This window comes from Mastomys coucha, unplaced genomic scaffold (genome assembly GCF_008632895.1).
Source record: "Mastomys coucha isolate ucsf_1 unplaced genomic scaffold, UCSF_Mcou_1 pScaffold23, whole genome shotgun sequence".
NCBI lineage: Eukaryota > Metazoa > Chordata > Mammalia > Rodentia > Muridae > Mastomys > Mastomys coucha.
In genome coordinates this window covers 38,037,891-38,065,862 of record NW_022196906.1, presented here as the reverse complement: position 1 = coordinate 38,065,862, position 27,972 = coordinate 38,037,891, and the positions used below count along the sequence as shown (strand labels likewise).

General features: G+C 51.7%; 1 protein-coding gene across 4 annotated transcripts; it reads right to left on the bottom strand.

The window, feature by feature from the left end:
• On the bottom strand, positions 1-27,972 carry Usp2 (ubiquitin specific peptidase 2). 4 transcript variants are annotated; one of them, XM_031344292.1, is made up of 13 exons: positions 27,725-27,972; positions 18,982-19,835; positions 6,144-6,194; positions 5,173-5,296; positions 4,288-4,399; positions 4,082-4,192; positions 3,533-3,597; positions 3,245-3,348; positions 3,075-3,155; positions 2,874-2,952; positions 2,629-2,736; positions 2,260-2,380; positions 1-1,758 (listed from the first exon to the last, which is right to left on the bottom strand). In XM_031344292.1, exons 2-13 carry the CDS (start codon positions 19,792-19,794, stop codon positions 1,671-1,673), a joined length of 1,857 nt encoding a protein of 618 aa, XP_031200152.1. In that variant the 5' UTR covers positions 19,795-19,835; positions 27,725-27,972; the 3' UTR covers positions 1-1,670. The 4 variants fall into 4 exon arrangements, with proteins under 4 accessions (XP_031200152.1, XP_031200153.1, XP_031200154.1 ...); XM_031344293.1 differs by having other exon boundaries at positions 27,729-27,972; XM_031344294.1 differs by lacking the exon at positions 27,725-27,972 and adding an exon at positions 26,669-26,927.

Below are 27,972 nucleotides of genomic sequence, written 5' to 3'. Positions count from 1 at the left end.
TTCCTTCTCAAAGCTACTATTTATTCTGTACAAGGCTCCACTGTACACTAGACATTCTACTCTTGCTTACATAGTAAACAAGTGTACACCAGCCCTTGGGCTCACGTTCACAGGTCTTCCCTAGCGAAGGGCATCGGCCAGGTAAACTCAGGGTGTCTTGTCTTGGGTGCCTTGTCCTGGGGCACTCAAACACTCCAGGTTCTGAGGGCATAAGCCAGGCCCACCTGTTGTGGGTGCAAAATGCACTGTGCAAAATGCCTTAGATCTGAATAACTTGGCTCTTCGGACAGCATGAAGTTTTTTTTTATCTAATGCCAGGGCGAAATCAAGTCCACAGCAAAGAATCATACAAGACATCCCTAGACATTCAGGGCAGGACCAAAGACTGATGCCAAGAGGGGTAAGGGGTGGTATGGGTGTCCCTGAGAAGCTCAGTCCAGAGAGCCTTTGTCTAAGAGACTCTGAGAAAGGGACAGGTGGCAGAAGTGTGGGGGATAAGGGTGTTAAGAGAATAAATTAAAGGGGGGCTTGAGGGACAAGGGGCCTGTGCTGTCCTTCAAACAGCTGGGGAGTAGACCAGGGGTGGGTGAGAGTGTGGTGGGAAGAGCTTGATACACTATCTTAAGAAACACCATTTACCCACTTCCCTCTTAACCACTGCAGTGTACAAGCAGCCAGGGGCTAAGGGCAGGACTCTGCGTCCCCAAGTGGCTCTCAACATGGCACGGGGATAAAGGGAAGCAGCTGAGGGATATCTCAGGAAGGGGAAGTTATCCCCTGGTCCCCAAATGCTATAAGGCACAATTCTTGGAGGCAACTAGATTCCATCCAAAATATTAAAGGGAAAAAAAAGCAACTTCAAAACAGAATAACTTTAGATTCCAGGTCTACTGTGACTATGCTTAGGCCCGGCCAACACTCGCCCAGCACCACAGGGGCTAGCATTAGGAAGGTTGTATTTGGAGAACAAAAAAAATGAAAACAAAAAAACTATCAACAAAAACAAAAACAGGGAGCCAGCCCAATGTCCCAGCTGTGAAGAGAGGTGTGAAGGACCACATCTCCAGTCGGAACACATTCGTTAGTTAGAAAAAAAAAAAAAGACTTGGGTTCTCAAAAACCCAAACCAGCTTTTTTCAAAGATGTCACCCTCCATCTGTACCCCTGGACTTAGCAGCGTCAAGAAGGCTCTTGGCTCATGGGTGTTTTCTCTCTGGACTGGTGAGCAGGTCCTAGCTCCATCCAGCAGCGATGCTCCCAGCGGGCTCCAGATGGCGCTGTCCTCCCAGAAGGTGTGGCACTGGGGGCAGCAGGTGGACTGATGGTCCTCTCCCACAGACCGCTGTTGTTTTTATTACACACAGGAAAAAACCACAAGCTTAAAAATGCAAACAAGAGAAGCCGAGGAGCCGAGGACACCGCTGACTCCATCTCTGAATCTGTCCGTCTTCCCTGACAGGCTGTGGCTCAGGGGCACCTGGCTCCTCACTCCAGACCCTGACCAGGCCGTATCAACTTCTGCTTGGCAGCTTTATTTTACTTTATTTTTCTCTCACTTGTCAGGATTTTGTTGTTTTTTTTTTATGATGTTTTTTTTCTGAATTTTTAAAAAAAAAACTTAGGACGTGGGGCCACCACAGGGAAGAGGGAAGGGCTGTAGCTCCTCAATGCTACATTCGGGAGGGTGGACTGGCCAGTTCATAGAAGAGCAAATAGGCGTCGCTGGTGCGCACTTGGCTGGAGGACATGGGTGTGACACTGTGGAAAGATGAGGGAAAAGTCAGAGCCTGTCAAGGAAGGCCACAGGGAACACAGCAGAGTGGCTGAGCTTGAGGAAATGTCTCCTAACTTCTCTATGCCAAGTTAACCTCTGCCTCTGCCCTTTGAAAGGTTTAAGATTCTCATTATTTTTAAATATGTGCATATGCTGTGTGTGTCCACGGTGTCAGAAGGCAATGAACTCCTGTTCTCTGCAATAGCAGTGGGAACCCTTAACTGCTGAGCCATTTCTTCAGTGCCAACCCTTTTTTTGAGACACTTGCTAAAGTAGCCGAGGATGACCTTGAAATCCTGACCCTCTTGCCTTCACCTCGCAGGTATTTGGTTACAATGCGAGCCATCATACCTATCTATTTCTGACAGTCCCAGAAAGGGCAGCACACATGTGTGTGATGGGCAGAAAGTGGGGCAAGAGCTCCAAGATGGAAGCCATATGACAGCTCTGCTGTCCCAAAGCCCTGCTGGAATCCCATCTCTCACCTGGAGTCATTGAAAGTGTGCCATTCGCCCGTAACAGGACTTCGGCAGTAGGCTGTATAGTGGCCTCCCATGGTGGTTCCGGAGTGATTGGACACAGCGTACAGGTTGTAAACAGCATGGTCTGAGGGGCAGCACACGTGTTAGCATTCCTGCCCAACGTCCCCTCCCTTCCTCCCTTCCACCTGGCTAGGTCAGGGCATCTTGATGGAGTCAATTCTCTCCTTCTGTGTGGTGGGTTTTGGGGATCTGTCTCAGGGCATCACCACTTTACCTGCTCACGTCCTGATCTTTTGATCTTTTCCTAACTCACTCGCTTCCTGCCCCTTTGCCTCCCACCTTCCCTCTTCCCTCCTGCTCTAGTATACTCACTGGTGTTTTCTGAAGCGAATTCTCTCAAGTCCAGGTCTCTTAGTGGGAAATTCACAAATGTTGTGAGCTTGCTGGTTCGTATCCTGGATTCTGAGAAGCGCTTCAGGTCTGTGATTGCTCTGAGTCAAGGACAGGAGGCAGGACGGCACACAAAGTCTACAGAGGTTTTCCTTATGCTGCCCCCTCCCCTTCTGGTCATCAGTCACCCCAAAAAATCAGCTCCCCACCCTGGGGGTCAAGGATACGGAGCACCAAGATCTTTGGGAACCTCTGGACAGAGAACTTCTTTATGCATCGTTTTCTGGCTCGGCAGCGGCAGCACGTCTGAAAGAAGAGACAAAAGGGGTTAGAAAAAAGATCTTAAGGCCTGAAGCAGTGAGATTGGGTGGCCCTTCCCCAGTCAGGCACTGGGAAGGTGGTTGGTCTGTCACTGACGAGTGACTTACTGGTTTCTCATCCCCATCCAATATATCCTCTTTGGTGAAGAGCCTCATACAGTCCATTAACGTCACCTCAGGATAACCTCTCTGCAAAGAAAAAGGGTCCAGGTCAGAGGTCACACAACCTCGCAGAGCCCCAAGAGCAATGCTGACGCTGGGACCACAGCTGAGCATACCTTTGCAATGGGCAACGAGAGGTCCCAGAAGGGATCGAAGACTGTGGAGCAGTAGCCACAGTCGGTGCACGTCAGGGAGCTCTTTAACTGCCCAACGAAGAGATCTGGGGAGAGAAAGCCGTGGCATCCTGAACACACTGAATGCTTGCCTTCCTTTCCCACCCACTCTTGCCTTAGTCTCGAGAGCCACAGACAGAAGCAGGGTCCGCCGGGAAAAATGATCCCCATGGCTTCTTGAGCAAGAGTGGGTAACAACAGAAGCAGATATTTTCTTGTCTATACACTTACCCCCAATCCGACTGTCTTCCCTTTCTAGATACTTCCTCCACATCTGTCGCCCCTTTTCTTCATCACTGGGAACCACAGACAGGAAGACAGCGAGGTCAGAGCTCAAACCCTGGAAGGCTTTACGAGCTATCATTAGGGTCTTCGTACATTTACATGTATCACTGTGGTGCTGGCCTCGCTCCTGTTCACACAACCCTCCCGCTCACAATCCAAGCCAGGATTCTCTTGAGCCAGGATTAACCCAGGCTGGTCTCAAATTCATAATCCTTCCTACCTCAGCTTTTTGAACTCTTGCATTACAGGTATATACTACCATGCCTGGCTTCAACCTTTTAATCTTCAAAAGCAATCTTAGAGGATGTAACTTAGTGGCAGAGTGCTTGCCCATCAAATACAAGGGCCTAGGCACACAGACATATGCACAGTAAAAAGTTTGAGCTTAAAAACAACAAAGCCAATCTGAGTCTCTCCCCAGATCACTGCTCCTATAGAAGTACAAGTGCCAAGGACACAAAGGCTTGGCTTGAGGCAGGACCGCCTCTCACTTACGGGAGATGATCAAGGTTCTCAGGGCTGGCCTTAGGCCTTGCTGCCACCCGGTTCACCTCATTGTGGAGACCATCCAGAAGGAAACGAAGGAATTCCTGAGCATCCTGCTGACTGAACCCAGACACAGTGAGTGGGTGAGCAGCATCCACCAGACCCTGCTTGTGCTGCCAGCCACCTTGGGGAGGACATGCACACCAGGCCCTTACTTGTAGCCAACGAAGCGTGGTGCGTATCTCTGGATCTGGGTCTTGAACTCAGATGGGCTCACTACATCATTGGGGGATGACGTCCATATGGCCTGGATTAGTTTTGCAAACTCTGTTAGGAGCCATTAAAAAGGGTGGAGAACAGGTGAGATTATGTATTCAAGATAGGGTTCCTCTGTGTAGCACTGGCTGTCCTGTAACTAACTCCATAGACCAGGTTGGCAGGGAATTCGGAGATCTGTCTGCCTCTGCCTCTCAAGTCCTGGGATTAAAGGTATGCATTACAACTACCCGGCTGAGATATTTTCTTTTTTAAAAAGTTATTTTATTTTAAAGTGTATGTGTGTGTGTGTGTGTGTGTAGGTATGTGTGCATGCTTATGAGTGCCCAAGGAGGCCATAGGAGGGAGCTAGATCTGGAAGCCAAACTCTGGTCCTCTGTAAGCACAATAAGCACTTTTGTAGTGCACGCCTGTGATCCCAAGTTAAGGTAGGAAGATGAATTTAGGGCCAGCTTACGCTACATGAAACTGTCTCAAAAGCAACAAAACAACAAAAACAAAAACAAAACAAAAAACTCAAACCAAAACGACCAACCAAGCCAAGCATCCCACAGATCAACAACCAATCAAGAACAAATAAGATGGAGCACTGAAACTGGAGTCAGACATGATGTTGTACACTTCGATCCCAACACCTGGAATGCTGAAGCAGGAGAATCATGCCCATGGCTCCAACCAGGGTTACACAGGAAGGCTATTTCAACAACAGATTCTGAAACTTGAGCCCCAACCAAGAACAGGCAAAGAAAGAAAACTAGAAGGGTAGGGGTACGGCAGAGCTGAGAAGGGGGGCGGGGCCACGCCCACCTACACGGGCTCCTCACCTTCCATGAGGGCTGTGTGTGCACTGCTGGTGTGGCCGAGGTCCCGCATGTACAGCCTCTGGAGGCAGTAGTCTCTCAACTCTCGGGTGTTGCTCAGGCACTGAAGAATTGAGTTCATGAAGCACTAGGAGAGATCATCTGGCAATTAGTGGGCGTGCACAGTTCTGGGTTTTTCATGAGCCAAGTATTCCCAGCTAATGGCACTACTGGGATGTGGTAGCAAGTTCAACAGATGAGGCCTTCAGGTACTGGGGGCTTGCCCTGAAGAGGTCTGCAGGACCCCACTCTTTTCTCCTTTGTCTCTTGCATCCTGGCCATGAAATGAATAGTTTTGCTTTGCTGTACATGTGCTGTCCGCTTTGTCACAAGCCCAAAGCAACAGAGCTAGTGAGCAAGCCAATACTGAGCCCAACACACTCACCATCTTTATTGGGTTGATTTCTCTGATGCATTTGTCATAGGGGAAAGCTGACTAAACACTGTGATGGGGTAGAGACCCTTCCCCAGCACCTCGGTTACCTGCATCTAAAGGTTTTCTCTCTCTCCCCTACCCAAAATGAACTCTCACACAGCTCCAGGCTCCTCCTTCCTGAGTGAAGGCAGGGCAGAGTGAGGCAAGTCCCCAGTGTGGGGGAAGGCCACATAATTGGCTACTTCCTATTGAGGTGTACAAAGGGATGTGGACACACTAGCCAGCAGTGGGTGGGAAGTGATGGGAACCAGGAGGAAGATCCAGGAGAGCAGCAAGCTCACAGTGACAAGGGCAACTTCCTTTTAGCATGCTTCCTGCTGGGGGCGGGTGAGACAGAGCCCTGCAATTCACTGAAGCACCAGCCAGGAAGGGCAGGTGCTGATTGCCCTACAGGATACGAAGCTATCTGGAGCCTTTGATAGAGGGGACTCTCTAAGAGTATCCTAGTCAGGAGAGGAGGGGAGGGCTTCAGAAAAGAGAGGAGCTGGGAGGAACTTACCGTGTTCCCAAGGTTTCGAAGACCAGCCAGACCCTGGGCACTCTTTGAATTCTGTAAGTGAAGAACATGTCCCATGAGGGTGAGGTACAGCCCTGGGTCTGTACTAGCTCTCCCCAACACTTCCTTTCACCACCAGGCTTCTCTTTTCAGCCTCCATCTGGGTCTTGGAGAAAAGCACATGGAGGAATGCCTATTTTCAACATCAAACTTTCTTCCGAGCTTTGCTATTTTATGTATTTTCCCATCTTTTTGCTCTTTTGAGACAGGGTCTCACTAGGTGAACGTGTGGCAATCCTCCTGCCTCTGCCTCCTGAGTTTTGGGATTACAGGTATAAGCTACTACACACCAGCTTCTCTATCTTTATTTTCTGCTACAGTGGAGACTAAAGGTTAGGACTAGAGGCTAGGGAGTCATAATTTCAGGAATTTAGTCAATTCCTTGTTGAATGAAATTGCAAGTTCAGGTCAGGCATGATGAAAGCCTGCATTCCCAGCACCTGGGAAACAGAGGCAGGAGAATTAGGAATTCAAGGCCAGCCTCAGCTATATACATATCGAGTCCAAAGGCTAGCCTGAGCTATATGAAACAACAAAAAGAGGTTTCATAGCTCAAATCCAGGTACTATTTCAAATGACCTATATTTATATTAGATGCTCAATATATAAAGGGACCATCATAATTGGCATTTAAGAAATTTAAATGATAAACCACTCTAATTGAGTTTCGATCTTCAGCTGGGGAAAACTCCAGCTGCCTGCCATTTGGCATTGCCAGAGACAGGTGGAATTCCTTCCAGCTGAACTCAGCTTTCTATGGGCTGAGCCAAGGCGGGAGGATCCTCCCTGCCTGTCTCAGGTTTCAACATCCCGACCAACCGGCCACCGGCACCAAGCTGAGGAAGCACCTGGCTGACAGTGCCACCCTTGTCTCTCCGGTGGAGGCTGGGGAGGGGGCTGGAGAGAGAGCAGGTGTGAGATTACAGGCTCTCAGTGTTATTTGAAAAGGTCTCTTAGCTAATCCTGGGCACACCTCCTAGGAATCAGAAACCCTTCAGGCTTAAAGGGTTAAAGAAACAGTGGTTGAGTTTGGGGATGAGTCTGCCACCCCCTCTTGGAAAGGGGGCCTCGGAACAGGCAACTCTGGAGCAACACTGGCTGGGGCATGCGTGGGGCCGGCTCAACCCTGATCAGAACAGGAGCCTGAAATAACTCAGCTAAAATTACTCATGCCATGTGCTGACAGCCTCTGAGACTGTCAGCGGCTCAAAGCCCAGGAGACTGTCAGCTTGAAGGGAGGTGGGGAGAAGCAGGCCCAGGGAGGGCTTTTCTCAAGAAGTGCCAGGCCCCTCCCACAAGTAAGAGGATCCCTCCCTTGGTCAGTTGTCAGGTCGGAGGTAGAGAAAACCCTGAAGAGCCGTGCTTTAAACCCTCAGCTGGAGGGAAAGCCTGTGGGCAGCCTGTAGGGTGTAGCATCATCTGTCCTCCACTGCCCTGGCTGCAGTGCTAACCTTATGTGGTCCCCAGATGAACTGTGGGCCCCACCACTGGGTGTCATAGTTCAGCAGAAGTAGGCTTGACTAGCATTTGTAAGGTCTTAGGTTTGACCCCTGGCAATGGCAAAATGTGGATTCTGCCTTGCTGATACCCTCTAAGTAAGCGGGCTACCACAGAGACAGTCTCTGGGCACAAAGATCTTATCAGAGCTATGGATGAAGCAGTCTAAGTCTCCCTTTCCCCAGAGCCCAGCAAGAAAGCACCACAGCGGTGATCTTCATGTTGCTCACGTGGAGGCACCCACCGAGGTGTGCCCACACATGATGCCCACTCACATCTGGTTTCGGTAGCTCTTTACTAATCCTTACCCCCTGTGCCCAAGATGACATCGGTCTAAACAGGCTGTAGAGACAGCATCCTACCACCGGTGAGCATGTCCACACCCACCAAGGCGGGCTCTCAGCTCAGGTACTCATCCCAGCACTAGTGAGGGTGGGGAAAGGGGCAGGGTCACCAGTCTACAGAGGCACACCTGTTTCCAGTGTGACTGGGCAGCTGGAAGGTGGGAGGGGCACTCATCCTCCATGGTTAGGATTCTAGTTCCACCGCTTCTATTGGCTTGGGGGGATTGAAAGAAAGGAGAGGCTCCCCTAAATCACCATTAGGACCCATATATATATATCATATATATGTATATATATGATATATATGTCATATGTACACACATATATACACATACATACATGTATATATGTGTGTGTATGTATGTGGAGTCATGTTCTTATCTAAAATTTCCTCAGCTCTAAAACACTTGGCAATTTCATCTTCTTTCCTTTCTTAAACATGGGGTCTCACCACACATACCCCTGGCTAGCCTGAAAGTCACTATGTAGTCTGGATGCCTCTGTCTCCCAAGGGTTGAGATTATAGGCATTCACTACCATGCCTGACCCTACTTGCCAACTTCTCAGTGCTCAATGTAGGAGGTGGGGGCTTGCCGGGCTTGGGGGAGGGTGTGTGTGTGTGTGTGTAGCCAAGCTGCTCTAGGCCAGGCCAGATATTCTTCAGCCATGAATAGGAAATCAGGAGCTCCAGGGAAAGTCAGCACTTTCCATTCCAGAGAAGAACAAAATGTCCCAGGAGTGACCTTTCTCACGGGGCAAACAATCCTACCTCTGGGCTGGCAGGGGACGGAGAGGTTAGGAGTGAAAAGGTGGGACAGAAACCCTGCACCGCCAGCAGCTCACAATGCCAGCACAAGGAGAGGATCCCGGCTGTTTGGCTGGGACTCACGTGCAGAGGTGAGAAAGTTTGGACCTGGCGCTGCCTTACGCTCCTCAGCCATCAGTAAGCCTAGCTTTGACTCAGTAGCACTGTTCTAGAGAGCAGATGCCACCTCCATAGTAAACAGCACTCCTCTGCCAGGGCAGGAGCGGGGGCTCAAACAGCCTGTCACTGGATAATGCCGGTTGGCATCTGGGCATGGGCCTGTAAGAAAGGGGAGCTCAGATTGTGACTTCACACTGGAGACCCCAGCTGAGGGCCATTCTTGCTTTATCTGCATGGTGAGGGTCAGCCATGTGTCCAGGCGGCAAGCAAGGAGCCTGGTGTAGCCCTGGCACGGGGCAGGGCACGCACTGCCAACACGGGAGCTGGTGCCTGTTACATAAGACCTGTCAAGCTCAGGCCCCTTCTCTTTCCCAAAGGGACAGTGCCCAGCTTTAGCTCCAGAATTACTCAGGGAGCTGCTACAATCAAGGAATCAGCTGCCCGGTCCACACAACCGAAGAGGGCCAGGAAGAGAAGGGCTCACTCTCTCACCTGTCTACAACCTCTGCCCTTCACAGGGTCAAAGCACCCTGGCGATTGACCCCTGGGAGACAGCCCATTTGGGGACAGAGAAAGGGAGGCAGTCTTTGATCCACCTTCCTTGTTGGAGTTTGGTCTTGACAGAGTCAACCCCGAGTCCAGCGTGTTGCCTGTTCCTTCTAGTCACACACCAGCCCTAGTCAAGGTTACTCTGGCCAGCACCTGTCTTGATATAGGTGACTGGGATTAAGAGGCCAAGAGCCACCAGGTGCCCGGGTCACCCAGGGAAGGGGGTGAGGGGGCCTTAGGGACTTGGATATCTACAGGGGAGGGGTCTGCAAGTCTGCAATTTCTAGGGAAGGGGGTAGCCCTTGCCAGGAGACCCCTGGAAAAGAGGAGAAAAAGCTGGCAAGGAACATCCCGGGGATTCAGAGACTCGTGGTAGACTGGGGTTGATCCCGGGAGCAAGCAGGACCCCAGACCTTCAGCGTGGGAGGTCCTAGAAAAGGGCCCGCGTACCTTAGCTTTGTTGAGCAGAAGCCCCACGAAGGTGGAGAGCAGCAGGGACGGGGACAGAGGGGAGCGCGGCCGCAGCTCCTTGGCGAGGGCGGGAAAGGGGGCGGCGGGGGGCTCTTCGGGCAGGGTCACGGTGTAGGAGGTACGCATGCTGCGGAGCGGACGGTGGGCTATGCCCCGAACCCAACGCGGCTGGCCAATGGGTTACGGGGAGTCCCCGTGTCTTGCTACAACCCGGACACCGAAGCCGGCGGAGATCCCACAGGACCCCGTCGGCGACGTGGGGCAGTAACCGCTACTGCGGGGCCCAGCGCGCGCTCCTCCGCCTCAACCTCCCCACCGCGCGCAGCCAACCGACCGGGCCCGGCGCTCGTGCTCCGGCGGACTGGCTGACCCGCCGAGCTTCCAGCTTTGCTACGTCAGCGCCGGGGAGGGGCGGGGCCGGACCCGGGACCACGCCCCACTCCGCCTTCGCCCCGCCCCGGGAGTCGGCACGCGGACGCCGGCGAGGTCGCAGGGCCCGCCCAAAGCCGATGACCCTGGGGCCACGGAGACGCGGGAACCCTACTGGGGCAAAGCGAGGACGCGCTGTCACTGGCCGGCCCAGGGGTTGGGCTCCAACAAACAATCTTTGGGGTCCTTGGGAGACGCTCCCTTTAAGATCAAGTGTCAGCCAGCCTGGAGGGCCTCCGCCCGGGCAGCAGGCAATTGTGAAGTTGGGGTTGTGGACCCTTTTGAGACCCTAGGGACGGCTAGTTATTTTTCGGGGCAAAATGCCCAGGCACGCACACTTTCGTCTAGCGTGCGGGGAACCCCTGTCTTCGTGACGGCCAGCATTCTCAGGGGTCGAGGAGACCTGGCTGGAAAAGATTTCCAACCACCTCCGGGGCTAAGGCTCCGCTCCTCCTCTAGACCTGGGCCTAGCCCATTATCAAGAGAGGCGGTGCTCATTTTATCAGGTACAATAGGTCACTGGCCCTTTTGGCTCTAGGAAAGAGTCATTTCTGGGTCCTCCCAACCAGTTACCCAAATCATCTCGTCTAGAATCTTAAATTTAACTTTTTCTAAGAGGATGGGAGGAAGACGCTCTTCTTGTACGTTTGGGGTGGTCTTGTGTGTGAGTGGTCTCTGGCCCCCACGTGGGCAATGATTAACAGCCCGGGAGGGGTGTCTAGGGAGAGGGGTTTGTTTTTGATGCTCCGCCCCCTCACCTAACAGGGAAGCGCAGGAATCTGCCCAGAGAAAGTATCTTGTTTGGAGCTTGCAGGCTATTTTTAGCCAGTATTTTTAGCGTTTAAAAATACTCGGAGAGGCAGCAGTGTGCGCTGTTACTCATCTGTGGGCTGCTTCTGTTCCTCCTGGCATGCTCATCCCCACATGTACACGCGTACCGCACACACGACCACAACCACATGGAGAGTGCGTCTGAGATGCATGTGTGGGTTGTACCCTAGGCCGCCCACAAAATAGGAATTTGGTGCAAATAGGTGGAGAGTACGGACAGTCTCTCACCATCATATCCTCAGCACTGGTGGGAGGGGGGAGGGAGGAGGAGGAGGAGAAGGAGGGAGCAGGAAGCCACTGGGCAATGAGGACTGTCACGGTTGGAGGCACGATCTTCAGACTTTGACCCAACCTGGACCCTGGACGCACTGCAACGGCCCTTGTCTCCAAGCTTCCGTCTTTGCAGCAACACCCTTTTCCAGGGGGCAGGTCCCACACTCTGCGCGTCAGTGCTCGCATTTGATCACAGCACTGCTGTGAGATAACCAGAGCATCTCGCACGTGGTCCAGGAGGCTGTAAAGCTGTCTACCCATAGCCTCTTTCCATTATCATTCTCCTCGTGTTTCTCTGATCCCTGCCACCAACTACCTTGATCCTGTTCTGCTCTTAAGAAACAGGATTGGTGCTGGACAGACGGCACAGCTGGCAAACATGCTTGCTTCCAAGACTGACTGAGTTTGATCCCCAGGACTCACATGGTTAAAGAAAAGCCCCTATTCATACAAGTTGTCCTCTGACCTCTACACTTACAAAGTAAATACAATAATTTTATTTTATTTTAAGGAACTAACTATGTATCCCTAACTGGCCAGGAACTTGCTATGTAGCCTCATGGAGATCCTTCCTGCCTTCTGCCCCCTGAATGCTGGGATTTACGAAACAGAAGTAGGCTGCTGCTGGTGGTGGTGGCAGCACATGGGCACACAAGCCTTTAACCCAGCACTCAGGAGGCAGAGGCAGGTGGATCTCTGAATAGAAGGGCAGCCTGGTCTAAAGATAGAGTTTCAGGACAGCCAAGAGCTACACAGAGAAAGTCTGCTTGAAAAACCAACCAACCAACCAACTAACCAACTGAAGACAAAAATAAAAGAAAAGAAAGAAAAGTGACCTAGCTGAGCATGTTACCCTGTAATCCCAGCATTTAGAAGGCTGAGGCAGGAGGACAGCCTGGACTGCATAGTAGGACCCTGTCTTAATGCTTTCCTCGAGCAGTGTAGCAGCTGGTGGCGCTCATACTTCTGTAAATAATCTCTTAAACATGTTCCTGAAGTAAGCAGCTCTAAGGAAACTCAGGGTCCCCAAAAGCGGGTAGGGGTAGAAGAGGGATTGCTTGGGAAAAGGAAGGGGAGCAGCGAAAGTGAAAGCCAGATGAAAGAGGGGGGCCTGGGGGAGGATGGTCAAAACACATTAGATGCATGTATGAGGATGTCATAATGATTCCATTGTTGTGTATAATTACACATGTTAACCAGAAAACATTAAGAAAACAATACGTGAGGGCTGGTTAGATAGCTCATGGGGTGTAGGTGATTGCCACCAAGCCTAAAGATCCAAGTTGGAACCCTCGATTGCAATTGATGGAAGGAGAGAAATGAATTTGGCAAGTCATTTGTCATGTGCTGAGGCAAGGGTGTGCCCACACACAATAAGTAAATGAATGTAATAAAGAGACTGCATGCTAGATGCAGTTCAGTTGGTAGACTGTTTGCCTAGCACAAAGCCCTAGATTCAGTCCCCAGCATTACATAAACTTACATATATGTAATCCCATGAGATGAGAAGCTCAAGATCATCCTTAGCTATCTAGCTATATAAGGCTAGCCCAGGTTAAGGCCGAACACACACATACACACACATACCATTAAGTCCCTTGAAAGACCAAGCAGCACTGGGCTATGGTCTTTATATATACACTATGCTGGTTAATTTCCATAAGCACACCATGAGCTTTGACTATTACTTCTCATTTATAGGTGAGGGACTTTATGTGCCAGAGGGGTCAGTGTTCTGTCAGGACCTCAAAACTTAATAAATGATTCTGTAGGGCACTGAACCCAGACTTAGAGCCAAACTCACACTTTTAAAACAGGTACTAAGAAATTCTAGGATGTTCCCCTTTTTTTTCTGTCTACTTGTAAATTCTATTCAAAACTTGAGTTTTGCCAGATGTGGTGATGCACACTTATAGTTCCAGCATGTTAGAGGCAGAAGCAGGAGGCCTGTAAATTTGAAGCCAGGCTGGATTACATAAGACCCTGTCTTTAAAAACACATAGACCAGTTCCCTGAGCAGATGAAAACCCCTGGGCTTGATCCCTTAGACCAATAAAAGCCAGACCAAATCAGCTTTTGCTTGTTTTTTTTTTTTTTTGGAGGGGGCGACAACACAGTTCAGTGGAAGAGTTAGGCCTTGAACTTGACCCCCAGAGCTACACCAAACAAAACAGGAACTCTAAGCCTTCCCTAATTAATTCCACCCAGTTCTAAACACCCATTACTTCACCCCCTCAATTTGCACGTTGTTAATTTATCCGAATGTGCTTATCTTTGTTTTATAGCTGTAAAACTTGCAAATGGGCTCAGATGCTGTGTGGCTTGTCTTGGTTGCTCCCGCACCCTGGACCCTCCTCTAGGGCAGGCCTGGAGGTTCCTTAATGAGGCCTTAAATGAAGAGGGCCAGACCCAGCTCTGCTGGGAATCCTGCAAGATGCAGCTGACCTCAAGGGGAAGGGGTGTGTCTGGTTTTACGTGCCGAGCAAGTGTGCTATGGGCGGGGGTGATGTCCAAGAGATGCTCGCCCACTGTAGCATGGCCTCTGTCCCCATGACTTAGACTTAATTACATGTGCACTCCCATCTTGGCGCGTTGCCAGCACCATCTTCTCCCTCTTTCCTGGGATTCGGGAGGTTGCCGGGGAGGTGTGGGTGTTTCTGGTAGCGGGGAGGGACAGATGGAGAAAGCTGTTGCATGGGTGTATTTTGAGAAATCTAGGGTGAGTGAAACGGATTCACACAGCGTCCAGTCTTGTCCAGCAGGTCTGACTGTTGCTAAATGCAGCCGAGGAAGATCTATGGCTTATTCCTCAACTAGCCAAATTCCTGTGAGACACTGTCTCTTCAGAGCCATTTCCTAAACTGGGCTCGGTAAAAAAGGAGATAGTCCTTTAGGGTCTGAATCTGGCTGAGGCTCCATGATTTAAGTCTGAAATATATAGAGCCATGAGGGCTAGGTTGAGTCCTGCAGCCCAAAGCCACTGTTTCTCTGAGCTATTTCCTGCCTCTGGTATAGGACAGGTCATTTACTTTACCTCAGTCGGGGTTCGCTCTACAAGGACAGGGACTGAAACCATCCTGCTGTTCTCAGATCCCAGTGGGCAGCTTTGTCCAGGGTTTGGTGATGCTGCTTAGGTTGGCTCAGGAAGATGTCTCAAGGCCAGTGGCCCAGATCCTAGCAAGTGTCTCTCTGCTGGCAAGATTGAGGCCTGAAAAGGCAGGGGCTCTGAGTTTTTGGGAAGGTTTTGTGGGCATCCAGCCCACAGTGTCCCTTGTAGAAGAGAGTCAGTTTACCCTTCCCATCAGCAGTCAGAAACTATTTCCTTGTAGCAATTAGAACCCCACAGGTCAAATGTTCCGTGCTCTTTCAAGCTCCAGGAAATCTGGCCTGAACCAGCCATATTCTAGAAGCCCACACACTTCCTTCTATTGCTTATAGCTCTGTCTCGGGTGCTAGTTTTAAGAGGGGACAAGGGACCACGTGCGCAGCTCTGAGCTCTGAACATGATGTTTGTTTCTGAGGCTGATGGTCAGTGGAGCGGGCCCCCAGGGGCAGGGAACATTTTGCTAGGCTTGGATTAACTTGTGTTGCTTTGCCCCACCTAAGCATCATATTAACTTAAAGTGACATCCTGGAGAGTGTTGTGTGTGAGGGGTGTGTGGGTGGCTGAAGGGAAGACAGGATGGATGGAGGGTTCTGGACATCAACTGAGAAATGGAGCTGGAAAGTAATGACAAGGGTGGCTTCTTCCATAGCCAGTCTTCCCATGACGGAGACATTAGCACTACAGAGATTCTAATAATCATGGCCAAACCTTCTCTGCTCTTCCTTCTCAGTAGCTAGGGCTTGTTCTGGTCCTGGGGACTCTCAGTTCATGTTTCTTCCGAGTGCCTTTAGCACAGACTGAAACCCTCAGGAAGTCTGGCCTCCTTGGAGTGGTTAAGCCTTGGCTGGGGTGGGCCAGGTAAGGATAGGCCCCAGGGTCTCAGGTTGCTGAGCTGGACAAATAAGACAAAAGAGGTGCAGTCCAGTATGGCTGAGTCAACAGAGTGAGAAGGCAGGGGACAGGGTGAGGAAAGTCTGCTTTTTGTCCTGGAGTTCTTGGGCAGTCTCTGCCATCCTCCACTTGTTCAAGTCCAGAGTCCCACCTGAGGGGAGGATCACGTGGCCCTGACTTATATAATCTCCCTGTCACTGAACAGCTGGAACTCAACATGAGTCAGCAACCCCAGTGGCAGACAGGACCCAGAGACTCAGATTCCATCACTCCTAGAAACAGTTCCCCCGAGCAGAGAGGAAGGGTGCCTAAGATGGTGTGTGTGTGCCAGAAAACAGCCTAGGCCAGACCTGGGGCCTCAGTCCCTGCCTCTGGGTGGAAGAGGCAGGTTCCTAGCCTGCTGACTATGCTTGGAAGGGCCCTGGGCCAACCCGTGGCTCTTCTTGGGGAGAGGGGGTGAGGCCTGGGAGGGGCAAGTGCAAGGCCTGAGGCCAGCAGGCAGTGTGCCAGGGCTGGCCAGGGAGCAGCTGGGGGGGTGGATCATAGGAGGATTAGGAGGGATTGTAGGGTTAAAGCACAGGCCTGGCAGAGCTCAGTGGGAACAGCTTGTCCTTCGATAGGCCCCAGAAACAGAAGAGGTGGGGCGATGGGGTGCTAACTGGGTTTGTGCTCTCTGGCTCTAGGCTCTCTGCAGGGCTGAGCCACCTGGGCTGGCTTGCAATCCTCAGTGGGAGGGCAGAAACACCTTGGTGGCTCCTGGCTCATCATCCTGCCTTTTCAGTGAAAGTGGGGCCTCAGGGGGAGACCCTCAGAGCCCCAGAGCTGAGTTGCACCTTCACTCACTGGCATGTCGGTGGTGCCTCCATTACTCATGCTCAGTGGAGCCTGTGAAGCTCCAAGCTTAGGTTTGGCCGTTACTGTCTTATTGGCTGGAGATGCCTCCACCTTCATTGCTCCATTTGAGCCTTGTGGCAACCCTGTGAGGTGGGCAGGGCAGGTGCCAACGTTCACTTTATAGAGGAAATCCATCTGAGCTGATAGGTATCCAAAGTTAAAGGGTCAGACTGTGCCTCTCAGAGGTCACGGGCAGCCTATCTCAGCCTCAGGTGACCTCTCCCTTCCCTACCGCTGAAGACACAAACACGCAGGCCTGCCTCCTGGTGTAATCATGTAAGCATGGATTTCCTGAAGTGAACTGAAGGCAGGGACTGGCTCCCACTTCTCTTGTCTCCTAAAGCCAGGAGCAAAGATGACTGACCTTTACTGAGCACCTACTATGTGTTAGGCTCTCTCACAGTAATTTATGAAGTGGAAACTATGAGCGCTTTCATTTTACAGGAGAGCAGACAGATTTGGGAGTTGAGGAAACCGCCAGAGAAAGCCAGGTGGAGGGCCCAGAGTTCTCAGTGCCTGAGAGGTGTGTGGGGGACAGAGTTCAGAGCTGGAAAAACAGCACCGTGAGAAGAAGCTGCACTGGTTTTTTTTGTTGTTGTTGTTGTTTTTTTTTTTTTTTGAAAGAAGCCATCTTGGAAGAGTAGAGCTTACTGAGAAGCTTGTGATGGGGCAGATTTCAAGGCACCAAAAAAAGTTGCTCTCATTTCCTTAGGATACAATCAAACCCTGGAAGTGAGCATAAGAGGGCTGAGGTTAAGTGACGGTCTTCGGGCAGTGAGACCGTAGAGGTCTCTCCTGGTTGGTGGTATTGTACTGAGCAGAGCTCAAGATGAAATGCTAGCTTGGCTTTAGGGCACTCCTGACCACCTAACAGAGCTGTGCCTTGCTTCTAGGTGGGAGGGAGGCAGGTTCAGGTACCTGAGTTTCCTCAGGGTATTTGTTACCCCTTTGAGGTCCTTTCTGAAAACAACCCTCTCTGGCCCAGGGCTGGGGTAGGGCCAGGTGTTCCCCAGGAGAAATGGAGGGAAAGGGAAGAGCAGACTCCAGGAAGAAGGTGACAGATAACAGCAGCTGTTGGGAATCTGGAGTGTATGTAGCCTTTGGCCCAGAAGGCTTAGACAACCTGAAAAGCCTGTAACAGGGCAGATTTTAAGGCTCTGTCCTGAGAGTGTTTCCTTCAGAGGACCTGTCAAGCCTATAGGTGATTCTACTGCCGAATGCCTGCAGATCCCACAGAGAAGCATGCATATACGAGAAGAGGTCCTTCTTCTGAGCAAAGGAAGAGCCAGCAGAGGCTCCCTCTACTGAGAGGAGCCTTTTCATTGCCCATCAGCTTCGTGAACACCGGACGAGATTCGAATGGGCCCTACAGCGTCCTGTGCCTGTAGCCAACCCTGACAGCTAGAGTCGGAATGTCCTGTGAGACATAGCTTTTGTATCTTCCATGGTACTTCCCAGGTGGCCCAGCAAGGCCAAACTACTTTAAGTGATACTATCAAAGTTGTCCCAAGGCCCTTCGTCATGACACACTTTAGCCTATGACCCAGCTATGGTCCCTAGTCCCAAACAAGCTCTCTAAAGCACTATTTCCTGCTGTGGCATAGCTCTCCTTTATAAAGGACATATGCTCTATAAGGAAACAGAACACAGCGCCCAATCCTCTTACCCACTCGCTTGCCTACCTATGAGTTCTTCTGCCCATTAATCCACCACCCCACCCCCACCCCAGTCTATTCACCCATCCATCCATCCATCCGTGCAATCAGCAGGTCAGCTGAGCTCTGAGTTGCCAGAGGCACACGGGAGGGAGGTAGAGATACGATCACTTTAGATCTTAGAGCTCGCCACCTATTGGACACACCAATAACTACAGGAGAGGAGGAAAGTAGTCCCTGCCCCAGGGAGGCCTGCTCAGGGATTAGATGTGAGGGAGACCATGCCAGCCCTTGGTTAATCTCCAACAGAGCCTCTCCCCTCATTCCAGCCCAGGCAAGCTGGAGCACTGAGGTATTAGATCATCTCTATCTCTAGACAAAAGACTCTACACTATTTTCTCTAAAGATACAACCCTACCATCCAGATACCCTGAACTTAAGCCTGTCAGCATCAGGCAGAGAGTCCTGCTACCTAATATCTCATGCTTGGACAGGAAGAGAACCATCCAGAGCAGGGGTGGGGTGGGAGGGTGGCTCTCCACACAGGTAAACATGGTGATCACTTCTACTGTGCCATCCAGCCCTGGATGGACCAGAGTCCACAGAGGAGGACCCTGACATTTTTGGATGGGAGATCACAGAGTGAGAAGAACAGCAGACAGGGGTGTCTGAACCTTCTAGAGAATCTTTGGACCATTTCCAAGTGTGTAGGTCTTTGAAGCACTGGACAGCCCTTCCCCATGGCTCTGAGCAATGGGGCCACCAAATCATGCTTGATCATCGTGGGGGATGACCTCCGCTGCTTGTCTGCCTGCCACCAGTCATCAGTCAGGTTGGGAGTTCTGTTCCTAGCCTGGCTCTTTAGAACACTGGCTGTCTCCCCATTCCCTCACCGGATCCCCAAGAGTCAACTCACCATGGTGTCTCGCCCTGGAGAACTGGAGCGGCTGGGCCCAGAGGCCTGGCCCTTGCTCTTCTCCCACAGTGTGTAGCGGCCACTTGGTCGGTAGGTGGGACTGAGGACTTCAGGGACTCGGGAGGGAGGGGCTTGCGTGAGCACCTGTGGTGCACTGCCCTTGCGACCATAGTTGTCCAGATAGTCTGTTAGGTACTCAGAACGGCTGGCTGCTTGGTAGAGGCCCTGCAGGGCACAGAGCTCCTTACGTGTGCGGGCCAGCATGGGGCTCCGACCCAGGTTTCCGGGGTCTATCCTAAAGCCGTCTGAGGTCCGGTAGCCATCTGAAGTCCGGTAGCTATCTGAGGTCCGGAGGCTGGAGAAATCCCGGGCCAGGTCTGATTGGCTGTTCGATTTCTTCTGGCTCAGGGTCACCCCCTGGTCTCTGGCATTCATGGGCAGGTAGCTGAGAGAGTTGCTGGAAACTCCGTAAGAAAATCCACTGCCTCCATTGAGTCCACTGCCTGAGGGCCTTTCGTTGCCACGGGTCTGGCTCTCAGACCGCTTACTACCCCCAATGATGTCAGATCTCAGCAGGGGGCGGCCCCTGTCGCTGTCCAGGATGGAGGAGGGGCCATAGGTGCGGGGCCGTGGGAGGAAGTTGGTGGGGGAGACCGGCTTGAAACCAAGTTTTTCCTTCTCCAGGAAGGAGGCGGCCAGGTTGGCCCCATAGGAAGAAGGGGTGTAGGTGCCATAGCCCGATTTGGCATAAGGGGCATCTGTGTAGCGGGACGATTCTGTATAGCGCTTCAGGGTGGAGGAGAGCTGGGACATCCTTCAGGGTGGTACTCAGTGGGTACTGGGAGCCTCATGGGCTGAAAGACAAGGAAAACAGTTGTCAAGGGCCCAGCAAAGCACCAGGCCCACGCTGTGTGCTTGTTCTTAACAGGTGGGCCAGGACCTTAGGGCTCAACAGGCTGTCTATAATAGGCTGGCTAGCTTCAGAGAAACACAGGTATGTACATTGGCTTGGGTGTACTCATGTACCCCCAAGAAAAATCACCAAAGGGTCTCTCCAGTTCCCCAGCCCTCGATGTCAGAGACTCCAGCTGAATCTCATGTGGGTCTTTGTGGAAGTCTTGGCAGGAACTTTAGAATTGGCAAGGGCTGGGGGCTAGGGGATCCTACCACCCTCAGTGCATAGGGGACAATGAGCATTTTGAGTTATACATGCTTCCTTACCTTTGGCAACCTTCAGGTATAAAAGACCCCCCTCCCGGAAATGTCAGGAAGACTGTGAGGAAACGGGGGTCTCAGGAAAGGAAGTGATGGCGGGAGGTGGGAGGATATGTCTAGCAGAGGGGCTGGACCCTGGTCTCCAGACCTCCCTGAGTACTCTTCTCTGGACACAGGTACCTGCTTGGTCACACAGGGGACCTCACTGGGAATGCTGGTGAGGTAGAACCTATCTATTCTCTTCCTGGAGTTTGACTTTGTCTTCTAAGTGGAGCTTAGTAACCTATGGCCTCCTAGGAGATTTTAGGACCCATGCAGGGGCCAAACTGATCCCGGGAGTTACTTGACTTGTGCAAGAGGCGCCCCCTGGAGTCAAGATGCTGTACTGCAGACTTCAGACATGACCAGACTTCAGGATTTTGTAGATTAATCCCCGAATGTGGAGGTTGGACAGCCCTAAAGGCCACGTGCTTTTTAACCTATTGTACAGTTATGGGCAGTGATGCTTGCTTGCCCAAATTCACATGCTATGGAGAGTCAGGAGTGGAACCCATGTCGTGGCCCTGTACCCTTTCCCACCAGCCTTGTTTTACCGTTCCTCAGGAGAGTCAGGCAGTTCTGGAGACTCCTAGAACTCCTCCACCATGGGGCAAGAGGGGAGAAGGTGCTTTGGAGAAAGGGGCATGGAGGACCAGGCTTCTTTCTTCAGAGACCCTTAAGTGGGGGGGGCGCGGGGATCAGGGTGGTGTGGGGTCTGGAGACCTATCCAGGAATCTTAACAGTAGCATATGTGATTTTTAAAATCTCTCTTCTCCCTCTCCCTCCCCCCTCCGTGTGTGCATGTGTGTAATGTGTGTGAACACCACACATACACAAACATACACACACATACACACACAGGACACATATATGATAGTCAGAGGGTAACTGGTAGAAGTCAGCTCTACCTTTCTTTTCACCATGCATGTTTGGGGGGGGGGGTGCCTCTGATCCTCAGGTTTGGTGGCAAGTGCTTTTACTTGCAGAACTATCTCACTGGCCCCAGGGCTGGTTTTGACTCCCTCCTTGAGACAGACTAGTCGAGCAGTTATACTAGTGAGCCCTGGTTTCCTCCCGTGTAAATGAGCATAATAATGATCAGGATTCCTATCTCGAAGGGTTGTTGTGAGGACTGAGATAATAACACGGGAAAGCGCTTAACAATGACCGGCTATTATCTTCTCTCCGAGCCAGCCCAGCCAGGCTGCCCAGCTCCTCCCTTTGTAATCTATAATAATGGCAGGGCTGGCCATCCCCTGGCCTGGCCGGCTCGACCTCAGCCCAGGCGCCAGGCTTCCCCCTGCCACCCCTAGAGAGTTAAGTGGGTAGTGGGTAGACATCTAGCCGCTCAGCAGACACTGGCTCACGCAGCCCACAGCTTGCCTAGGCCAGCAGCCCAGCTCACTAGGGCAGGGAGGAGTTTGTGCCAAGCCCCAAATGCTGAGAGCTTGGCAGAAGGCTATAGAAAGAAATTCAAGCCACTGAAGGCTCAGGATAGAGGCAGAGGTGGAAGGGTGAGGAGGTGGCCACAGAACGGAGTTCCTTAACTGTGCCGAGACCTCTGGTAGTTTTTAGCCCTGGCTGGCACCTGAAAGGCTGTCCATCTGACTGTCTTCCTTGCCTGGCTCAGGGGAACACCCTGTATGGACACTTCTTTGTCCACTACACTCTCTTCTCCCATGGAACTTCCAGTCTGCTCTGGGAGATGGTAACTGGGTGAGGGTCTGAAGTACGGAGAGGGGGGAAATCACTGTTTACCCCCACTATTACTGGGAGTAAACAGAGACCTAGGGGTGGGAGTAGGGGACCTGACCTGTTCTGTTTCACTTTGAAGAACCCCATCAATAATGCAAAGTCAAAGAGACTCCAGACCTTGAGAGCTGGGCTCTGGGACACCCAGCACCAATCAGATTGGCCCCCACCAATGAGCTCATGGCTCCTCCCCCCAGCTCCCCCTCCCTTCTCCCAGACTGAGGCTCCTAGGGAATTGGTATTCTGTGGGCACTGCCTCAAGCCTGTGACCTCTCTTAGCCTCGAGGATGACGCACTAAGTGCCCAGGCCAAACAAGATACAGCAACAGGGACAGACAGCGCTGGCACTTTTAAGGCCTGAATCTGGAGCCCCATCTTCTAGCTCAGAGAACCCTGAGGAGGATTCCCTAATCCCGGCTCTCCTGCCTGCTCCAATCTGGCAGGCAACTGCCAAGTCTCTCCTGTCCCGAAAGTTCCACCAGTTGCTCTATCACAGCTCCTGGAAACTGCCAGCTCTGATGTCTACCTCACAGCTCCCAGGGTAGAGGAAGGTTTCTTTTCGGAGCTGAAACCTTGCACACATCTCTCCCCTCCACTAAGCCCTACTTTTATAGGAGAAAAGTCCCAGCACCTTGTAGCGAGAAGACAATATCTCTTGGCATTACCTGGTCCTGCTGTCCCTGGAGGCTACTGGATGCACCATGGGTGGGAGCTTCGGTTGGGGAATCTGCCTGTGGCCTTGCTGTGCAAGACAGGGACAGGAAGGGCAGCACTCACATGGCTTTGAGTCTCTCTGTTGCCACAGGAACGGCTGGGACTGAATGGCTCTTTCATGGGGCAGTGGGAGGCCAGCCTATTGGCTGGGATCCCCCACACCCCTCCCTGTCCAGTGTGGGGCCCCTGCTGCCTGGCTCCTCTCATTGTTTTTCCAGAACTGGCAAGTTCAGGCATGTGGCTGCTGGCTGTGCCTCCCGGGTGCCTGCCACCTTGGACAACGGCGGTAGTTCCTACCCATGCTCCTTCTTCATTCCATTTTCACAGAGATGTTGATGTCTCTCTTCTAGTTGAGAGTCTCCATCATTTTGCAAAGTTTCCCTCAGAAACTGGGAGGGTAGCATAGCTTTGCATAGATGCACTTGGCTTCCTGTGGGGACACTGGAGCCATGCAGCTATGGCTCTCAGCCAACTGGTCCCACACACCTACAGACCAAGCATACAACTCACTGAGGACCTTGAATGCAGTTTTGGCTTTGTCTGCTGGACAGCCTCATCCTGTGTGCACTCGGTCCTCCCTAGCCTTCCTGGCAGTGTCCTCAAATGTAGACTCCTGAATATCTCAGGGCAGATGTAAGCTTGAACTTTTTCAGACACATAAATTCTCAGGCTTACAAATATAATTGTGAAGGCTATATTGTTTGCATTAAATGAAAAAAAGGTAAATGTCCAAGAAATTTAAATAGTGATTTTTTTTTTTTTGGACAAGTCTTACTTTATAGCTTAGGCTGGCCTCAAAGTTTCTGCCTTGTCTCATGTCCCAAATGCTGGGATTGTTAAGTATGAGCCCCTGCCTAATAGTGAAACTTTCAAGTAAAATTTTATTGTTCATACTTCAGATCTGAACAGGTCTTAACATTTAAAACTGCACCGACCTGAGCTATATAGCACACTAACTCAGTCCTCCCGGCAGCTTTAAACAGTCATGTTATCAATACATCTACCTGCAGATAAGGAAACAATTCTTTCTGCAAGTAATATGGATCATCTCCTACAGTCAGGCTGCTGTAGTGCCGGTGCTGGATGGGACTGAGCTACTCTGAAGCCATCCATCCCATCTGAGAGCAGCCTGTGGAGTCTTGGGAGGACCCCTCCAGGATGCTGATGCCCTTTATCCAGCTGGGAGAGCAGACTCCTTGCGGAAGCAGCCCCTAGATTTTCCACTGTAAGTGAATGAAAGTGAAGCCTGGTGTAACCCGAGCCGCGGCACAATACAGACCGATCAGGAGATGGTGAGAGAGGCCTCTATTTCATCTGCTCTGCCAAGCTCTGTGTGTCCTCTGGTACTGGCATCTACCCCAGCCCAGGCTCCTGGGCCCCAGCCTAGTGGTGGACATATCCCTGAGTCTCCTTCCCCCAGCTGTTTAGCCCACTCCCCAAGGTACCCACACTAGGTGAATCAGGGGTTGAGATGAATCTTGTTCCCTTGAGGCAGCCAACCACCTGGCATCATCAAGTCACTGTCATCAGTCATTGTCATTTCCTGTAGCTCACGTGAAGGGCTCCCTAAACTTGCCCAGCTAGAGGAGGGACTTACGCCTCAAGAATCCCAGGCACTCCTGGCCCTGGAGGCAGAGGGCCGGTGATCCATCACACCTTAGCAGACTCTATGCTCCCTTCTGTCTGGATGTGCTCATCTTTCTGAGGCAAAGCCCTATCTATCCACATCCATGGCTTTGTCACTGCCCGCACTTAGCTCTTCTACCCCACAAGACACTTCATGGACACACCCCAAACAGCACTAAGTCCCTTTCCTCCTACCCAGACATTCAGGGCAGGTCAGGGGGAGTCCCAGTCAGTCTCACTAGGTGCTTGGGAATGCCCACAATGGTGACCTCAGAGCTTCCCAAAGCTGCTTGCTAACTGTATCAGAATGTGCTGACCTGAGGAGTAAGAGGTGAGAGGGGACACCCCATCACACCTATGACCCTTCCTCCTGGCTGCTTGGATCCCTTGCTACACTCTCTGGCCACGAGTGACCACCCTGGCAGATGTAGAGAAAATGGCAAGAGGTATACATTTCCGTGCTAGGCCTCTTGAGCCCTGAGCCTGACCCTCTGACCTGGTGCGAGTACCCCTTTCTATCAGAGGCTGGTTAATAGCAACCCACACACTTTTATCACAGAATCCTCTCGACTTCTGGGGGGGGGGTTCCTGTAAAGAAATTTATGCAGGTCTCCGTTTCTCTTGAGTTTAGGAGGTGACCAGACCTTGGGAGGGGATGGGAGATGAGGAGGTAAGGTGAAGAGATCAGAGATGAAAGAGATTAGGACAAGCATCCTGGCTTGTGGAGAAGTGGGTGGGCCCAGGAGGGCTCACTACAGGGTGCTTTTTGATTTGAGGTTAGGAGGAATAGATGTCTCTACAAGTCCAGGAAAAAGCAAAGAAACAGGCTTCCTAGAAGCAGAAGGCATCTTGCAATTTTCTTTCCCATCTCCTATGCCCAAGTACCCCTCCCAGGGCTCCCTGCTCTGGGGAGTCCCTCGCTCCCCTCCTTTAGGGCTTCAGTTGTGCTCTGTCCCCATATCTTGAGTAGCATTTGGTTACAGCACTCACCAGGTCCAGTAGGCAGCCTCTCAAATGCTCTCTCCCAAATTCACCGAGGGCTTACTTAGCTGTCCTTGAAGTTCAGACACCAAAGCAAGAGCTACTGACCTGTGTCCAGGGGCACTGGACAGTACCTAGGGGCTTCTTTCCCCACAGGGAAAAGACTGCTGTGTAGCGTCGGAGTCTGACTGGGGCCCGGTAATCCGGAGCTCAGGTTACTGCTAGCTAGATATATATAGTATCTTATCTGACCTCTCCGAGATGGCAACTCACTTGCATTCCAAGCCCCAGGAGAATTAAAGGGGCAGTGACAAGCCCACCTTCCACCCGATGCCTAGTGGCTGGGTGAAAGCCAAGAGAGAATGAGCAAGAATCCTGGGAGAGGATATTTGGAAATAACAGGAAGGATCAAGGGGGGACAGAGCAGAGGGCTGGGGATGAATTTGAGTCCCAAACATGGAGAAGGTGGATTCTCTAGTGCCGTCAGTCACAGGCTGAGCGAACAGGAAGAGGCCAAACTGCTAACCCGACTGCTGGAATTTTAAGATAGGGAGGACCTAGCTACTCCTCATGGACATGGACAGAGAGAGGTGGTAGACTAGCACTGGAGTGTCAGTCTACTACTGTTTTTATGGTGGACTTCTAGGTCTAGGCTTGAATTCTTACTCTTCCCCTTATTGGATCTAAGAGAGCTTGTGAGGATAAGTCTCTGAATCTTAGCTATGTAGTTGTAAAACATGAATAATAGAGCTAGCATGGTGGCACATGCCTTTTATCCCAGCACTTGGGAGACAGAAGCATGCAGATCTCTGAGTTCAAGGACAGCCTGGTCTACAAAGCAGATACACAAAGAAACTCTGTCTCGGAAAACAAACAAACAAACCAAAAACCAAAAGCAAACAAACAAACAAAACCAAAAACAAACAAAAAACCCAAAGGAACAAACAAACAAAACCCATGAATAATAACAGTCATGATTAGGTCTCACAATGGTGAGGATAAAATAATAGTTTTAAGCTTCCTCAAACATAGCAAGGGTTCAATAACCGACAAGCTTATTGGCCATGTTCACTCGTCTATTCACTACTAATGTTAGTTGTAGCAGGCAACCCTTCCTAGAAGAAAAAGGCGGTGGGCCACCCCTCAGGGGATTGCTGGTGCCAGACACTAGCCTTGTGGTTTTCTGAACCAGTCCACATCCCCCAAATGGAAAGTTCAGACAGATTTTGCCACTTTCCCAAGGTGACAGGCCAAGCCTACTTGGGATCCTTTCCCCTTTGCTCAGAAAAAAAATTATCAAGTACAGTTTGCCCGAGCTGCCGGGGGAATGCTTGGCTCCCGAGGGGCAGTTCCAGTCTACCTGTTGGAGGGCTCAGGGTTCCAGGGTGTCAAAGGCAGGCTGGACAGGGTCATGAGAGGAGGACCTCCCTGGCCTCAGTGCACCTGTCTGCTCCCAAGATGATTCTTCTGTTTCTTGATGGCTCTCTCTGGAGACTGGAAGGCCCCCGGGGCTGGTGCCTCCACCCTGTCTCAGCACAAGGTACTGACTCAGACTGGGTCCTGGTGATGCACTTTAGAGGACGCCCTCATTCCAATCCTCATTCCAGAGCGGCATGCATCTACAGCATCAAAGAGTAGGGGACACCCCCACCCCAGCCCATCCACCAGTTCTGCATGCTTCTTGTTTTGTGGTTTGATTGGTGTGTGTGTGTGTGTGTGTGTGTACACAAGTTTATATGCCTGTGTTTGGGGAGATAAGCAGCCCTTACTAGGATCTTCAACTCAACTTCATTCTCAAAAGCTCTGGGGTAAAGAGCTAGGATTTCTCTTTTCTCAGAAGAGCTAGAAGCAGTTGATCAGGACTCCCCTGGACGAGTTGCATGTCAGAGAACATTGCATGGCTGCTTTTGCTTTGGGATTGGTGAGAATTTCAAAGTTGCCTCTTTCTGATTTGGGATTGGTGGAAAAATTTTCCCTTCCGCTTAACTGCTAGCTTCCCCCTAAGCCCCTTCCCCCGCTTTGGAAAACTGACCAAGAGACAGCCCCAGAATGTTTAACAACAGGGAGGGTGTTAGCTGCACACACGTGGGGAGAGGGGGTGTCAGGGTCCAGGCATCATTCACAGGCCACACAACACACAGGGCGGGGAGACTTGTACCCGCGGTTACAGTGTTTCCTCAGAACACATTGATCAGCACACAGATGGCTCTTCCTGGCACCCCGAGCTGTCAGCTGGCAGCCCCTCTCACACACTGGCACCCACAGCTGGAGTTCCCCCCTCCGCACAGCTGGCCCTTGCCCTACATTTCTCAAGTCCAGACTGCCCAGACTGTCTTTGACACCCTACTTTCCGAGTCTCAAAGCTGGTGCTGACCCTAGCTTTTCCCTTCCCCGACCTGCGACAGGTGGCACGTACCTGCCTCTTCTCGGAGGATGGACGAGTCGAACCGGGCACAAGCATGGAGCTGCGGATGAGTCCTGGCTGGTACTGGCGCGGCGCAGCGAGCAGTGGCTGACGCAGAGGGCTCCCTGGCCTCGCTCCGTGCCTGCCCGCCTCTCCCCCACCTCCGCCGGGGGCCCAGAAAGGACCTCCCCGGGAAATCGGCGCCACCCAGCGGGCAGCAGCCTCATTGCGCCCGGGCCGGCCAAGCCACACCCCGCGTT